Source organism: Ochotona princeps, chromosome 1 (assembly GCF_030435755.1).
Source record: "Ochotona princeps isolate mOchPri1 chromosome 1, mOchPri1.hap1, whole genome shotgun sequence".
In the NCBI taxonomy this organism is placed as follows: Eukaryota; Metazoa; Chordata; class Mammalia; order Lagomorpha; family Ochotonidae; genus Ochotona; species Ochotona princeps.
The window spans coordinates 51848493-51865785 of record NC_080832.1 but is presented as its reverse complement, the minus strand read 5'-3'; the positions used below and the strand labels follow the sequence as shown (position 1 = coordinate 51865785).

Below are 17293 nucleotides of genomic sequence, written 5' to 3'. Positions count from 1 at the left end.
ATTTAGTATCTGAAAGTCGCATGTCATTATCTTGTCCCAGCAAGGTCCTTCAGCCCATAGTTTGCACAGCCCCCAGCCATCCTGCTCCAAAATCAGCATTTGATAGACCAGAGGCAAAACTGAAAAGAGAAAAAGTTACAGTTGTAACCTTCTGGACTGCCAGCTCTAATTTATTGCTCTGTCAAGGATCTTAGTTGTAAACAATAGAAGCCACGCCGGCTAGTTAAGCAGAGTAGGAATTGTTCAAAGACTGATTAGTTTACAGCATATCATTGTCAGGAGCACCACTACCAGCCCAGCCAACATAGACCGCTCTGCTCGCCCCCATGATGGGCACAGGTACCACTGCTCCCTTCGCCACTCTTGGACCCCAACTACCATGTCACACTGTGGTCCTTGTGCCACTTACTTCTTTGTATCCTGTCTAAACTATGAATGATGAAGCTTTAGGTCACCCAGATGCACATTAAGTACAAGGAAAAGAGGAATTTTTTTTTTCTTGGCAAGACAGAGAATATTTAAAAGCACCTCCTTGCATGACGAATAGCCATTGCCTTTGTGGGCATGGGTAACAGAGAGGCCTAGCTCTCCAAGGCTTGTTTTTGCTCATAATCAAGTTCCCAGAGCCCTGCTGGTTTGGACAGTCCTTCCCCCACCCCACCCCCCTTGGTTCTGTCACACTCAATCCCTGGATTTATTTGTTCCACATTGGTCTTCATGAGCAACCCAGAGTCCTAACAGATATGGAAGTGTTCTATGTCAAAATAAGGCCAAAGCAGCCCATTGCAAAGATGGCTATAAATAGTAGGTGCCCTGGGGATGGTTTATCTTGCAAACTGTTGACAGGAAAAAGAGAATCAAAAAAAGGTAAGATTCTAACTTTGGTTTGAGAACCCTAATTGGGATCACAGGTTAAATTTTTATATTTACTTTCTCTACTTCAAGTCCTCATAAATAATTTTATGCATAAGATATTACATACACATAAGTCTTGTGTGCATATAATCACTGAAGAGCAAAACCAGAAATATACACATCTGACAACTTATTGCTAAAAGCTACATAGAAATAAGGTTATCTATGAGACTGCATCTAGATACAGAGAGTGAACCAAAAAGGAAAAACAAAGATAGATATAGACATGGACATATAGATACCTGAGGGGTCTTCAAAAAGTTCATGGAACTTCTCATGCACAAATTTCAGAAATATTTTTGCACTAAATAAATTCATACAAAGTCACTCTAACAGTTCTGAACAGGATCTAGCCTCAGGCACCAAGAAAGGCAAGACAGCGATCTGAAAAGGTCAATGTGAATTTTGCTAAACCTGAAACAAGAACAAACATCCACTTGATGGTGAATCACCGATGCTGTATGCAGAGTTTCTCCGGGTCAGAACTGTGGTGCCACTCATGAAGCCGCCACCTTGTGATACCTGCACCCCACGTGAAGGCTGACTCAAGTCCTGCTTGCTGCACGTCTGATCCAGCTTCCTGCTAATAGACCTGGGAAAGCAGCAGAAGATGGACCAAGTGCTTTGACCCATGATACCCAGCTGGGAGATCGGAATGGAGTTCTGAGCTCTTGACCCAGCCCTAGCCACTGTGGACATTTGTGGAATGAGCCAATGCATGAAAAATTTCTCTGTCTCTCCCTCACTCTAGGCAGTTCATTTCAAATACATAAATGAATCTTTAAAAATTCTAAAAATTTTATGGAGACAATGATCCCAAGAGATTTATAGTTTACCAATGGCTATCACCTAACAAGGGTTGAGATGATGTTGAAGATGAAACCCATGATGGCAGACCATCCACATCAGGTTGAAAGGAATAAATTAACCTCGCCCCTGGCCTGATGGAAAGGACCCACAAAACAGTTAGAAATAATAGCCAACAGATGTCTTAGCTGGGCAACTCACACAAACTTTCTGCTCAATGACTGCCAAAACGTGCCCAGATCATCTGAAAGCAAGACAGAGCATTCAATGGAAATTTTATACATTGGCATTGATTCTGGTATGATCACTCAGTAGCTAAATTCTCACCTTGCAAGCACCAGGATCCCTTATGGGTGTTGGTTCTTGTCCCGGATGGTCCATTTTCCATCCAGCTCCCTGTTTGTGACCTGAGAAAGCAGTGGAGGATGGCTCAAAACCTTGGGACCCTGTACCCATGTTGGAGACCCAGAAGAGGCTCATGGCTTCAGATTGGCTCAGTTCCAGTCATTGTGGCTACTTGGGGAGTGAACCAGCAGATGGAAAATCTTTTTCCCTGTCTCTCCTTCTCTCTGGAAATCTGATCTAGCTTTCCAGTAAAAATAAGTGAATTTTTAAACACACACACACACACACACAAGTGGGATAAAGATCCTAAAACATCTCTTCAAGGATTTGGAGCAGGAGTCTGACACAGCTGTCCTAGTAGGATCCTGAAGACAAGGCAGAGAGTGTTACCCAGAGGTGGGAGTGATCCTGCTGAAGCAAAAGTGGGCTGGTCATTACATTTCTTGGAGGAGGCGGAGGGCAGTTTGACAGCTTTCAGGCGGGCCATGGAATGAGAACATCTGCCGAGGGTGAGCGCGTCTTGAGAAAGTCAGCAGAACTTCGGCAGCAAAACACCCAGGCAAGATGCCGTGTAAGTCCTTCACCGTACCCAAGCTCCTGCTCATGCCTCCTGACACAAGCACGTGTGCAAGTTAGGCATCCACCATATGGCCTCCACTGAGTGCCTTCTGATGAAAAATCCTTGAAAGGGTGCCTGTTTTTCTTCAGTTAATTATGTGAGAAACACTGCATTGGTTAGATCACCAGTACCTCCCGTTCCTCGGGGATTCACTAAATGGCGGTACCACTGCTTCTTAAAGTGTCTGAAGCTTGACGGAGCTTATGCTGAGGAATAAAGTTCACCTCCTTTGTTTTATCTTTTAATCCTATTTCTTGTGGACTTCTTAAAGTTCACACAGAGAAGAGGATTTCATAAAAAAAAAAACAGGAACTGTGAAAATTATGGATGCATTTCAATTTTTTGCACAAAAATGAACAATTTTTTGTTCCCTTTTTTCTACAGATCTTCTGAAGTGCATGGACAAAATCTGCTGTCCGGGATTATTTAAAAAGCATTTCAGGGACTGGCATTGGGGCAAAGCAAGTTAACCTACTGCCTATACCAATGACATTTCATATAACAGTGCCAATTGGGGTACCAGATTCTGTGCTTTCATTCCATCCATTAGGTATTACAATTCCTGCTAATGTCCCCTGGGAAGGCAGTAGAAGATGATGGCCCCAGTGCTTCAGCTCCTGCCACCCACTGGGGAGACCAAGATAGAGTTCCAAGCTCCTGGCTTCAGGGTAGCCTAATCATAGCCAAATACGTATTTGTTGAGTGAGCCAGCTAATGGTAGATCTCTCTCTTTCTCTCTCTGCACTCTCATCGTCTTCTGGTTGTTCTATCTTTCAAATAATTAGAAATAAGTAAATTTTTAAAAAATCTTATAATCTACTGCTATATTGCTCAGGTGCAAGGTCTCTAAAATAGGGTAGTTAAAGGAATAGAACACAATACAAAAGAAGCAAAAACCGAAGAGCAAAATTGAGCCAAGCTGACATCGAATAGTTAAGGAAGGCCAAAGACTTGATTTCTTGTTGGGGGGTAACTTAGAGCAAGATTTCCTTTCTGTAAGATTGGCTTAAGGAACGGGCAGGAAACACTTGGGATTTGTGTAGGGCAAATGACCAGGGCTGGCTGATCCAAGGGTGAGCACTGAAAAAGGAGCAAGTCAGCTTTTAGCAATGGGTTTGCTGCCAGAACACAAGTCTAAAAACCACCACTGAATCAAAGCCAAAATGAGAAAGGAAAAGACACATCAACATTGTGGTCACTGAACACACAGATTTGGGCAAGCCCACCACCTTTGGGTATCTGATGGCAAATGTAGTGGGAGCAACAAAAGGACTATAGAAATTTTTGAGAAAGAGGCTATTGAGATGGGAAAAGGTTTCTTCTTCTTCAAGGATACCTAGACAAACTAAACGTTGAGCTTGAGTGCTGTAGAGATCTCACCATCGGATATGGAGACCAGTACCACATGACAACCAGCAAGTCTCAGGTGACAACCACGTAAGTCCAGAACACAGAGACTTTATCAAAAACACGACTGCAGGCACACCTCAGGCACATCCTGAGTGTAGCTGTGGGGTGAGTGTGGTTGAAGTTGATCTCTCCAAGAATGAGCAGAATCAGGCGCAGTCCTTCTGGTTCACACCCTGGGTGCAGACCAAGTCACTGTTAGCATTAACACAATGAATTCCACCAAGCCACCTCACAACCAGAAGAAACAGGAAATCACTAAATAAGTCAGCATCTATGTTAAGAAAATTGGCTACAGCCCTGACATGGTAGCACATGAGTCAGTTTCTAGCTGGAGCAGTGACAATGTGCTGCAGCCAGGTGCTAATGTATCTCAGTTCAAGCAATGGAAGGTCACCCACAAATATGACAAATTTGCTGAAGTCCTGGATTACATCCTCCCTCCAACTCATCCAAGTCATCCAAGGCTTCATGTCTCTGTCCCTCCAGGATATATACAAAATGGATGAGATTGGTATTGTCCCTGGTGGCCAAGCAGAGACAGATGTGCTCAAAATCAGCATGATGGTAACCTTTGCTCCAGTCAATGCCTGTTGAATACTATGAAGCCATGAGTTAAACTCTCTCTGGGGACAATGTGGTCATCAAACTCAAGATCATGTCTGTCAAAGATGTTCACCATGGCAATGCTGCTGATGACAGAAAAAAAAATGACCCACCAGTGGAAACAGCTGGCTTCACTGCTCAGGTGATTACCTTGAACCATTCAGATCTCATAAGGGCTAACCCATCTTGGCAGTCACACAGCTTTCAGTGCTGGCAAGGTCCATTGTCATTCTGGTACAAGGTGTAATACAGCCTTGAAATCTTGAATTCAATGATCATTCAAGTTCCTGGCACATGCCAGGGTGTTAAGAGTCTCTCAAAGCTTGGCATGATGGCTCAACAGCTAAATCCTCACATGTCAGGCACTGAGATCCCATAGGGCATGTCTTGGCTGCTCTACTTCCTATATAGCTTCCTGCTTATGACCTGGGAAAGCAGTAGAGGATGATCCAAAGCCTTGTGACCCTGCCTCTATGTGGGAGACCTGGAAGAAGCTCCTGGCTTCAGATGGGCTCAGCTCTGGCCGTTGCAGCCACTTGGAAAGTGAACTAGCAGATGGAAGATTTGTATCTCTGTTTCTCTTTCTCTCCATAAATCTGACTTTCCAATATAATCTTTTTTAAAGAGAAAGAGAGTTGCTCTGGCAATCCTCCACTGGTGGTTTTGCTGTCTGGGATATGAAACACTCCATTGCTCTGAATGTCATCCAAGCAGAGGATGAGAAAGTCGCTGGAGTTGGCAAGGTCACCATGTCTGCCCAAAAAGCTCTGAAGGCTAAGTGGGTCCTCTCCCTAATAGTAGCAACCCTAACCATAATCATGGCTGGAAGATCAGTCTTGGAATTGTTAGTCTCCATCGGCCATCGAAGCATAACAGGTAAAGACTGGCTAATGATCACAATACATCAAAAACTTTCAGAAGAGGATAATCAAGATGACAGAATAGGGTAAGGACACATTTAAACAGATGGAGAATCATTAGCTAGGGTGAAACAGAGAGGGCATATTCTAGGAAATAGTCAAGGACAGGCAAAAGGCAGGGGCCACCTGGAGATTCATGGACATCTGAACGCAGCGGAGATAACAGTGTGGTGTCTCAGTGATCAGATACCTTAGTGGCAGTCAACAAGTGGCGATCTGAGCTCCACTAGTGGCCAGAATTCTACCAGCAGTCAGGTGGGAAGGAGAGTTCACTGGGAGCTCAGGAGGTGAACCCAGGCAAAGAGCTGCCCATCCTGCTGATTTGTTTGATTCAGCCAGGAACAGAGAGAGAGCAGCAGATCCCAAACAGAATGTGCAGTAACAGGGTGGATTTTACAGCCCAGATCTCCACCAGAGCTGCATCTGGCACCATTTTGTGTAGGAAGGAAAAGTTTTTTTAAAAAACATATATTTTTATTGCATTTCCTTTTTTAAAAAACTAATTACATTGCATTATGTGATACATTTTTTTATGCACTGGGATTCCCCCCACCCCTCCCCAAACCCTCCCCCCACGGTGGATTGCTCCACCTTGTTGCATTTCCATAGTTCAAATTCAGTTGACATTCTTTCATTGGAGGTATTTACCAAGCATAAAGTCCAGCATCTTATTGTCCTGGGAAGTTCAATGGTTTCTTGGTGAGACCATCTCTGGTCTGAAGGCAGAGCCAGCAGAGTATCATCCCAATCAATTAAGAGCCCCAACATAATATTTCCAACCATTTACAACATTATGGCATTAATCGACATGGTATTGATTAACCAATATGTTAATAGGAAAATGCAGGTTTTCTACCACAACCTGTGACTTCTTCATAGACATTTCAATTTTGGTTTACATTCAACCATGATCTATACACCTTAAAATGACTTAGATTGCTATTCAGCTGTCTCATGCCTATTTTAATTTTAGTCTTCAGCAGTTTATAGCATTGAAGCATGATTTCGCTGAACCTGGCTGTTTTTCAGGTGGTCTAACTCTATAATTCTAACAGGATATATGTCAACAGTTTAGGTGAGCATGTTTAGGAGGGGTGTGCAGAGAAATCTTCCATACCCCAGAGAGGAGTAACTAATCTTTGTGTCCCACCCAGTGAGTTATAAGTGCATCCACGCTGACCGTTTCCTGTCTGTTTCTAAGCTTTCCTTGTTGTTCTCTGTCTGTCTATTCTAGTTTGGTTTGTTTGTTTGTTTGTTTGTTTGTTTGTTTTGAGGGGTTTCTGGAGCGCTCCTGATGGTTATTACGAGAGGGGGGAGGGGACCCAAAGTTGGAAGCAGGCAAGGACCAGAGAAAGCTCCTCTCCCTAGTCCCGAAGGAAGTTTACTGTTCTTCTGTTTCTGCAGACCACTCAGGGTTCCTGGTTGTTGTTCCGATGACCTTGGATCCTGCAAGGCAGGACTTGAGCTTCTTCCATCCCATGTGGTGGATCCAAATGGAGGTGGGTGACCTCAGAGTTCTTGGTCTCCGAAGGCACTCCATTTCCTCGTGGTCTCCTTGGCAGTAGGGATGTAGTCCTCAGTGCTCCTTGGTACTGATAGTCCTTGGTGAGTATTTGGGAGTCTTCAGGGTTGGGATAAAAGCCTCCTCCTGTCTGCCTGCTCCATTCTGGGGTCCCCCCCCTGCTCTTTGCATATGACCTCCTGTTAAGAGGTTGTTAGGATTACTCCTGATTCCCCCATATGCCTTTGTAGTTTTACTATTGTCTAATGCTAATTCGAATCTGTTGTCTATGAGTTACCAGTTATGATCCTGATAGGTTATATTTCCTGTCTGCCTCACACCTTCTAGGGTGATGTAAGATTTCTCTGCTCTCCCTCCCCTTGCAAGGAAAAGGTTTTGAGACAGGACTGTGTATGCACTAAGCTGGAAGCTAACTCATTTCTGAATCAGAGCATTACAATAACATGGCATCCTACAAGCTCCACCAAAATGGTCTGGGAAGACCCCAGACCTAACACATAATGCCACGAGTGCCACATCAGGTGCCATTTTGTACAAAGGCTGAGCTTGAAGGGACAACAGTGAGCTGTGCATGAGCTGGGAGCAAACTCACTGACCTCAGTCCATTGCACTGATCGCACATCGAAAATAATACTGACTTTGGCATCCTACTGGCCAAAATAGGTTCGGGTGCCCTCAGACCTAACAGCCAGCAGTTCTAGCAAGATCAGCACCACCAACAACCTAGTAATTTAGGATACTTGGTGTCTCCCTAATCCTGGGAACCACTCAAATTAGAGGTGAGAAAAAGGTTGTACAGACAATGGTGCAGCCACAGAACAGCATCACAGGAGGTGGAGAGTGGTGAGCCACGAGCTGGAGCTTTGGAAACCATGGTGGAAGTTTAAGAACCCAGATCTGAGACTCGCTGGAGGGAGTGGCACAAGTGACTGCAAACAAAGAACCATGTACCAGCCACAATAAGTAAAATTACATTGTAGACCTTTGGGTGACACAGCTTAGAAACCTGCCACAAGGGGAAGAATCTACTAACCAGAAGTACAATGACCAAGAGCAAAAGAACAGACAGAGGCACAATGAATATTACTGAAGTTTCCCCTGGAAAAGAACAAAACCCTTTGCTAACCTCGGAGTTAAATGAGGAATACAACAAGGAAATGGGGGATACAGAATTCAGAAAACACATTATAAAGCTTCTTATCTACAACAAGAAGCACAAGCAGGAGTTCAAGGAATTTAAGGAGTATGTCACACAGGAAAGAGCTACACTGAAACAAAATCAAGCAGAACTATTGGAAATGAAGGACACAATAGAGCAAATTAAAAATTCCATGGAAAGTCTCAATAATAAAATGAAAGAGGCAGAAGAATCTCAGAATTGGAAGACATTTCCTGTCACAATGGGGAAACAAACAAAAAGTTGGAAGCAGAGCTGGGTCAAGCTGAAAAAAGAGTATTCAAAAATTAAGAGACACTATTAAAAGGCCAAATACAAGAGTTATGGGACTTCCAGAAGGTACAGAAAGAAAAGTTGGGTTTACAAATGCATTCAATAAAATAATAAAGAAAAACTTCCCAAATCTGGAGAAAGAATTGCAAAACAGATTATAGGAGAGGCACAGAACTTCTAAAAGGGTTGATCAAAAACTATCTTCATAACGACACATGATAATCAAGTTTTCTTCAATTAAACATAAAGAAAAGATCCTCAAATGTGCATGCGAAAAAAAATTCAATTGACATACAGAGGCATGTCGATTAAATTCATACCTGACCTCTCACAGGAAATCCACGGGCCAGAAGAGAGTGGAGCAACATATTCCAGATTCTAAAAGCAAAAAATAACATACCCAGCAAAGCTTTCCCTTGTCTTTCAAAATGAAATAAAATTCTTCCACAGCAAAGAAAAGCTCAAAGAATATACTTCTTCCAGATAGGCCCTACAAATGATACTTAAAGATGTTCTGCTCACAGAGAAGAGGAATAGCATCCACCAAAACCAAAGGCAAATGTGAAAAACAAACCCAGTAAAATAACAACAGAAGACTAAATCAATGAACAACCCATTGCTATAGTGACAGAATCGTCTATTCATATTAACTCTAAATGTAAATGGCTTAAACCCATCAATCAAACATCCTAGATTAGTAGACTGGTTTTAAAAAAAACAAAACCCATCTATTTGTTGCCTAAAGGATATACATCTCACCAACAAAGATCAGCGGAAACTATATCTTATGGATTTTGATATTTTTATTTTTATTTTCATTTCCTCAAAACAGTTTTTTTCTCATATTAAATTCTTCACTGATTCATAGGTCATACAGTAGCATCATTTTCTTCAAAAAGGTTCTCGATTTTCATTTCTTCAGTGACAGGTTAGTCATTCAGTAGCATGTTATTTAACTTCAATGGCATTATAAATTTCTATTTTTCTTCCTGCTGTTGATTTTCTTTTGTGGCTTTTCATTTAAAGGGATGTATAGTAACTGTGTAATGGAGACTGTCACATCCAGATGTGAGGATACAATGCGGTATGCATCTCTACTTCCATATCAAAGTTGGTCTCCCAATGGAACTGCTAACTGTCTTGATAATGGGATGCTAGACTCTCTGCCACTGTCCATGCCCACAATGATGGACTTATGACTGCTTATGAAGAAATATACTATTGTAATAAAAAAAAGAAGAAATCAGTGGGGGGTGGCTTTTGGGAGGGGGTAAGAGAAATACCAGAGCACACGGAGCTGTATCATAAAAAAATAAAAAATGAAAAAAAAACCTTCAGAAGGAAAGCAGAGTATTTTTTGGACCATTTGCTTTTCTGTCTCTTTTGTGTGTGAGTCTTAAGTTATTAGCTCTTAAAATCAGCACTTTTTAATAAAAACAACAGTACCAGAAGTATGTTACACAATTTTGAGACCACTGAAACAAAGTTTAATAGGAGAAAGAGAATGAGACAGAATTCTTCAGTGAGGTGAGCCCTTAAGGGAGAAAGTCAGGCATTTAGAAATCTGGGGTTTCCAAAACACCCCTGTCTCTTCTCTTGTCCAAACAGCAGTCACTTAACTCCTCCAGCATCATGAGAATACTCAAGGCTTCCTAATAAATTCAACTAAATGGGTTTTTTTTTCCTTGCTTTTCTTTTATTTTTCCTCTCTTTCTTTCTCTCTTCCTCTTCTCCTGTCGTTGAAGTTAGAACACACTATCAAAGCAAAGTCATATTAGCCAAGTAGATTGCCCTGTAGTCTCACTCTGTGGGGTGGCTAGCCCTAGCCTTATCGAACTCAGTTTTTTATAGAAGTGATTGAAGAAGGCCCTGGGCTTCTCTACCTGGTAATTACGTGCCATGCTGCCATTGTGCTTAGCAACAGCAACTGCTCTTGTCACTTTTGTGGAAGAACAACTGCTAATTTTGGCAACACCTGGTTCCTGGTTATCCTTGGCGATCACACAGGTTATATAAACAAAGGGTGGGCTGCAACTGACCAGACACTATGCACCTTCAGTAAGCATACTCAGGTTCAGTTGCTTAAAATATTGTGTGGTTCAAACAAAATTTACCTCCTGAGCCATCAACTAGCAAGTCAGCTTGCCACTCATTTCAATTGCATCAGGCTCCTAACACTCAGCTTTCTGTGAATTACATAGGCAGGGAAAAACGCTTTTTGGGCAGCAAATTTTCCTACCCTCTCTTAGCAGAAAATTCCTCAGGACATACAGGGGACAAGGTGAGATGTATGGACAAGCCAAAGTGCCACTTTATAAAGAGGCTCATCATGCTGATGGATTCCAGCATTGCTGCGTGTCTCAGGGCAAACGAGCAGCTTCTGTTACTGCCTGTGAATCACAGAACAAAGAGCCAGACTCCTTGGAAACACAAGGACTCCGGGGGTATCATAGTTGATGGAAACACTCAAAAGCCTTCCACTTGGGACAGTCCCAAGCGTCCCTATACAGATTGAAAAGGAAATCCAATTCTACTCAAAAACACTGACAAGACATTGTGTCCCTTGGAGAAAATGGGCTGGACACGTGACAGAAAACTCTAAACTCCCTCCAACCAGTTGTTGAAAAATGAATCGGGCTTCCATTAGCAGTTCCTTTGCTCACAGCTGGCTTTCTCAGGAAATGCGGGGTTTAGAAGGAGTGCAGACACTTATTCCCCATCTCAGGTGCATCAGTGTTGTAATAAAAACCTGCTTTTCTTTGTGAAGCAGCAACTACTATTTTAGCGCCCACGTATCACGGGAGCTCATTCAATTACCCTCAATGACTTTGTTCAAAATGAAGTACTTTGCTTCCTAAGGACACTGTGGGAAAACTGATTAATGTGACTCCCTGAAGCACAGGAGTGCAGCTACACATGTGAAAACCTAGCAAGCCTGGAACTACTGCAGGACCATATTTCACAAACAAGTCAAACCCACTTCAAGTACTTTGTTAAGAATAAGGACTTTTAAGGCAAATGGATATAGCAGGACCACCCCCCTCCCCTGCCCATCCCGCCTTAATTCTTGATGGCAATCACAGAATTAGAAAACGAGGAGGAGGAAGATAAGAAGTAAGAAAGACCAAATTTTGCCATATGGTTTTTCAGGGGACAAGGAAAATAGCACTCTTTTTTTTTCCCGCCTGACACAGTGTTCCAAAGGATCTGTAACCAGCAAGCAAAGCCAGCGCATTGCTGGGTTCTGCCGCTTTGTGACTCAGAAGTCCCTTTCCCATCCAACATACTAAATGTCAAGTCAAATTGCTCCGATAAGAGAACACATTTCTTCAGGAAGCCTGGCCCAGAGTAAGTGTCTCTCCTGTGCACATGAGCTCCTGTTTTGGCTGCCAACCTGTATGAGCTGTGACATTCACCCAAGAGCTGCACAACAAGCATAAGTCACAGAGCCCAGGGCTAGTCCGCTATAAATCTTTCCCCAGACAGTCCTACCCAGGATAATCGTGGCTAAATATCCATTTAATCTAAGAAAGGAAAGCTAAAACAAAATGAAAAGAAACACAGATTTTAAAAAGAAAGGAGGAAAAGTAAAAGGATTGCAGGGATGTTCTATGCATGCATAGTACGCAAAAGCTGGAGATTGAGAGTTCTGACCAAATGCTTACACCCTGTGTAATATACAAGAACGCATCCATTCCAGGGAGGCCACTGAGCAAAGGGTAGTGTTTATCCGTCATCTATCATTGGCTTGCCTCTAACAGTGCTAAGACTCGACTCCCTGATGTGGCAGTGGAACTCAGAAAAAGGAACTTTAAAAAGCTTAAGAAAAAAAATGGAGCTGAAGGAAGTTAATTTGGCTGCAAACAAAAATAAAATCCATGCATACAAGGGATCTTCCAAAAACTCATGAAAATGCATGTTAATGAAAAAGCTATTTGTGGATTTTTACATTTTTTTGCACCAAAATAAATGTCTGCTAATTCCATTTTGCTATGGGAACTTTTTAAATGCCCCCATACTTAAAGCTAGTTCTGGCACAGTTTGGTGGGGGAAAAAAGGGATAAAGGACGAGCAAGAGAATTTTTGGAAGACTGTAAGACACTACTCTTTTATATGTGTGTGTGTGTGTGTGTGTGTGTGTGTGTGTGTGTATAAGATTGATTTCTGTAAGATCTATGGTTAAAGTAGCAATATGATTGCTGAATTTTTTTTATCTCTAGCACCCGTGACAAGAAACACTCAGCAACCCAATTATTTCCAGCAGGTTTTCTTCCACCCAGCAGGCTGTGCTCAAAATAGAATGGAACTTTCTCTCCCTTACCAATCTGGCAGGTGCCTAGGGCAAGGTAACCAAGAACTGAAAAGCTAGTAATTGTTGATCAGGCATCTCAACAAACAAACTTTAACAAAATAAGATCCAAGGACTTGAACAAATAACTTTCATATTTTACTTGAGTTACTTGTGAGGCTCCAATGTGAAAAGGCACCAGATTGCCCTGAGAGACATACGGGATATTGGGCTCCCTGCTAAAGAAGGGAAGAGACAGATTGGATAACTAGTTTTTTCAGTTTAGAGGAATATTTTAATTCAACTGTGAAATAACGGGGGAAATGCCACAAATCCAAGACCCTCACTACAAGTCCTTTGGAGAGATTAGCTGTCTAGCCTGAAAGTAAGCAAATAACCAGGCAGAATAAATTCCTGGGGAAGTAATTCTTTATGAGGCTAAGTATCTCCAAAACAGCAATACATCCAACCACCCTTTTCTTATGTTTTTTAAATGAAAGACATGGAGAGGGACTCACAATACGCTGAAATAGTGAGATTATATTTTTGACATATTGGAGCCTGGGGACTGAGCATTTATCAGAAGAAATGCTCATCAAGAGAGCAGGTCTCTTGTCTTTGTTGGCCAAATGCTATCCTTAAGGTCACCAGGCATGGTTTAGTACCACCTGGGCATGCAAGAATTCACTCCCCACAGCCACTTCAGCCTGGACATTTCCTTCCAGCACCAGACTCTTCTATCCCACTGCCCAATTTCCCCACGCTGTCTAAAGAACACACCAAACTACACATGTCTAAAACCCAATTTCTTCCCATCTGTCCTCCAAAACAGACAGAAATTGGCACCTTCCAACTCCATGACCTTTCAAACACACTGGAACCCAACCGTGTCTCACCACCTGCCTGTCTCGACATGTCGGAGGGAGCTGATCTCAAGAATCAATGGATCCGTGTCCGGCGGCGTGGCCTAGCAGCTAAAGTCCTCGCCTTGAAAGCCCCGGGATCCCATATGGACGCCGGTTCTAAGCCCGGCAGCTCCACTTCCCATCCAGCTCCCTGCTTGTGGCCTGGGAAAGCAGTCGAGGATGGCCCAAAACTTTGGGACCCTGCACCTGCGTGGGGGACCCTGCACCCGCGTTTTGGGACCCTGCACCCGCGTGGGAGACCTGGAAGAGGTTCCTGGTTCCAGGCATCCGATAGGCGCGCACCGGCCTGTTGCGGCTCAGTTGGGGAGTGAGACATCGGATGGAAGATCTTCCTCTCTGTCTCTCCTCCTCTCTGTATATCCAGCTTTCCAATAATAATAAATCTTTAAAAAAAAAATCAATAGATCCAACGTCAAATAGCCCATCCTCGGTCAGCTTTTCTGGACCCTCCGAGAGAGTTGAAGACTTCCACCACAGGAAGCCTGCACTGAATGTCTGGGAACTCACCTGGCCCAGCGTTACACACCTGGTAAGTCCTTGGCCACCAAGCACGTGTTAGGGTCTCAGAGACCAAAGCAGTACTTGATTCTGAGAGAGCTAGAACTTTACATAGGAGATGAGGTTTAGAGATAGAAGAAAGGCAGGATGAACCTTCCCTGGAAAGGAACCGCAGTGATGTGGTAAGCCAGAAGAAGGCGGTGAAGCAGGTGGTAGGCAGTTAGCTTGGGTAGGAGGAGAGCAAGGGTCAGAGAAAAGACAGTCTCCCCTCGCCCTCAATCCCAACCCCAAGAACCTGGGAGAGGGGCGTCTGAGAAGTTTGTTCCAGGGGATGGACTGCAGCCCAAAGCAAGCACTGTGGGGGTTCTTAAGGACTTAGCCAGGCGCCATCTGCATCTTATCTCCCACTCCCAAGCGCCCTGTAAATGAAGGCCAGAGATCAAACACTCAGAGGTTATCGTTGGACCACTCCAGGAGGCAAACGCCCAAGCAGTTCCGAGGGTGGGAAGCAAAACCTAGTTCAGTGTGTAAGCAGCACCAGGTTTTCCCTTGGGGCTTCCGGCATACATTTAAGTTCTCACGAAGGGGCTCGGCTCGGCACCCTTCGCCAGTGCCCCGCAATAGGCTTCGAGGGGACGTGAACTGGAGAGTGAATCCTTGTGGCCGCCACAAAGGCAATGGACTAACTTCAACACTACATACCCAGCCAGGCCTGTCTCTCCCTACAACCGCGGTTCTCTCTTGAGCCCTGGGCTCCGCCTTCCTTGGCTGCTAGGTGGGGCATTCCCGGGGTCCAGACACACAGCAGGTGCTCAATAGCCGTGGTTGCACGCAGACCCCCACTTGGCTCAGACCTTCCTTTTTCCCGAGCATGAAAGGATATGACTGGTGAGCTCGCGTTAAGAGAGCACGCGGTGGGGAGAAAGAAGCCAACTGGGCCTGCAGCCCCTGGGCGAGGTAGTGAACAGAGCTCCAGACGGCGCCGGAGGCGACTGACCTTCGGGTTGGGGCGTCCGCGCGGGGCGCAGCAGCTCGGCTCCGGCGTCCCGCGCCCGCCACCAGTCGGCGACGCTCTGCGCCCGCTGCGCACGTAAGTCACCTGCCTCCTGCTGGCGCCACGCGGCAGCCCGGGCGCGGGCAGCAGGTGAGGCACGGGTGGCCGAGGCACCGAGACAGAGGCGGCGCTGCGGCGAGGGGCTCCGGGCCCGGGGCTGCGCAGCTTGGCGCAGAGGCGCAGGCCGAGCACAAGCGCGGCGCCGAGCAGGCACCGGCGCAGGGCGCCACAGCCCCTGCCCGGCGGCCTCTCCCGGGCCATGGCGGAGCCCCCGATTCCTCCGGGCTGCGCTCAGGATCTCGCGCGCGGCACCAGGGCCTGAGTTGCCCAACTGCTGGAACCCACCCCCACCCTTGCAGGCCGGCGCGCCGCGGACCCGCCTCTCTTCCTCCCTCTGGGGCGAGGAAGGCCGGCGTAACCTAATCCTGCCCTGCCCGGCACGGCCGGCCACTGGAAGGCGCAAGGGGCGGCGGGCAAGATAGTGGGGTCTCCCTGGGGCGCGGCAGGGCAGGCAGGAGGCAAGGGCCTTGTCCTGCAGTGTCGTCCCTCACCCGGGCCTCCAGAGCCTTCACGCTACCGGACCTGGCGATACGCATTCCTAAGGGATCCCGCGGGACCATAGCCTGGGTCTCTGGCATTACAGTAACCCAAGCACAGTTAGGGTGGAAGAGGTGAAATGGCAGATCTGGCTGCAAGAAACAAGTTGTGATCATTAATGCGCTGGTGCCATTAAACACAGTATAAAAATAAATGACACTTATGCTCAGCTCACAATTCCTCTTCTTCCAGAAAGAAGGGCGGGGTGAAGCTGGGGAGGGTTGGTGAAGGGCGAGAAGAAAGCTCCACGCAGAAGCAGCCAATTTCTAAATTGCGCCTGGAGCCGAGCCTGAATCTCCCCACGTTATGAAACTGCGGAGGTGGAGGAGGGGAGGAAAAGAGCCAGGAAGACATCTGACGTTGGGGAGTGGGGGACGCAAGTTGCCATGGAGCACTGGAGAGCTAATGACTTTAGCTCCCAGCACGCACCGCCCTGCCACCTTGCAGGCAGCACGGGACAAGTTTATCTCTGGGCAGAGATGCTGCCCCAGACTGCCCGCTCCATCACACTTGACCTTCAGGAATAGGACCTGATGCTCGCTGCGTAGGTCTGGCTCTGGATGAAATGTCTTTATCAGCTATTTGCCCTTACCCACCTTGGGGGTGGCTTTGGGTTGTTCTTTTTAGCACCTCCTCCTCCTCCCCCCTTACAGCTCGTGGAGGCCCACCTCCACTCTCCAGTAGAATTTCAGAAATTTTCCAGATGGAACCCTTCTCTCTCTTTACACATCCTCTTCACTCTGGACCTTAAGACAGATGCCATTTGTTTCATCACTGAACAAAGCAGTCTCCATTCAATCTGGGCCACCCCCAGTGCTCCTGATTCCCTCAAGGGGCTTTGTGATTGACTTTTGTTTTTGTCTCACATGCAAACTCCAAATGCAAAAGGTGAGAGAGGGCCTCACTTCCCGTGACCCTTGACCAGCACTGTATCTGACTTTATCCATTGTGGGGCAAGCGCTGAGAGACTCAGGAGGAAGTACTAAGCCCACCCTGGGTTCCTGCCTTCCTGCTTGTAAATAAAACTCCCTATTGCTAAGACTAGATACAAAAGGCACCTCCATATCGTTTGGCCTGCAGAAGAAACTCATCGTCACTGTTCTGGGGACACGCATTGCTGCAAGTTGGGCACCTCACATCAGGTTCCCAGATTCCTGCCAGTGTGCACCCTGGGAGGAAGCGGTCAATGCCTCAAGTACTCGGGTCCATGCCTCCTATGGCAGAGAACCATAGCAGTTCTTAGCGCCTGGCTTTGCTCTGGCCCAGCCCTGGCTGTTGCAGATGATTGGGCAAGAAGTCAGCAGGTGGAAGATCTTCCCCCTCTTACATCCTTCCTTTC

General features: G+C 45.6%; 1 protein-coding gene across 2 annotated transcripts in view; it reads right to left on the bottom strand.

Annotated features, from left to right (window-relative positions):
* Window positions 1–15716, bottom strand: part of METTL24 (methyltransferase like 24) — a 116518-nt gene extending 100802 nt beyond the window's left edge. The window contains exon 1 of one of the 2 annotated variants that reach the window (XM_004580326.2): window positions 15301–15716. In XM_004580326.2, coding sequence (XP_004580383.2) covers window positions 15301–15618 — 318 coding nt within the window. In that variant the 5' untranslated portion in view covers window positions 15619–15716. The remainder of the gene's footprint in view (window positions 1–15300) is intronic. The other variant, XM_058671410.1, reaches the window with a different exon arrangement.
* Between the last annotated feature and the right edge of the window lie 1577 nt (window positions 15717–17293).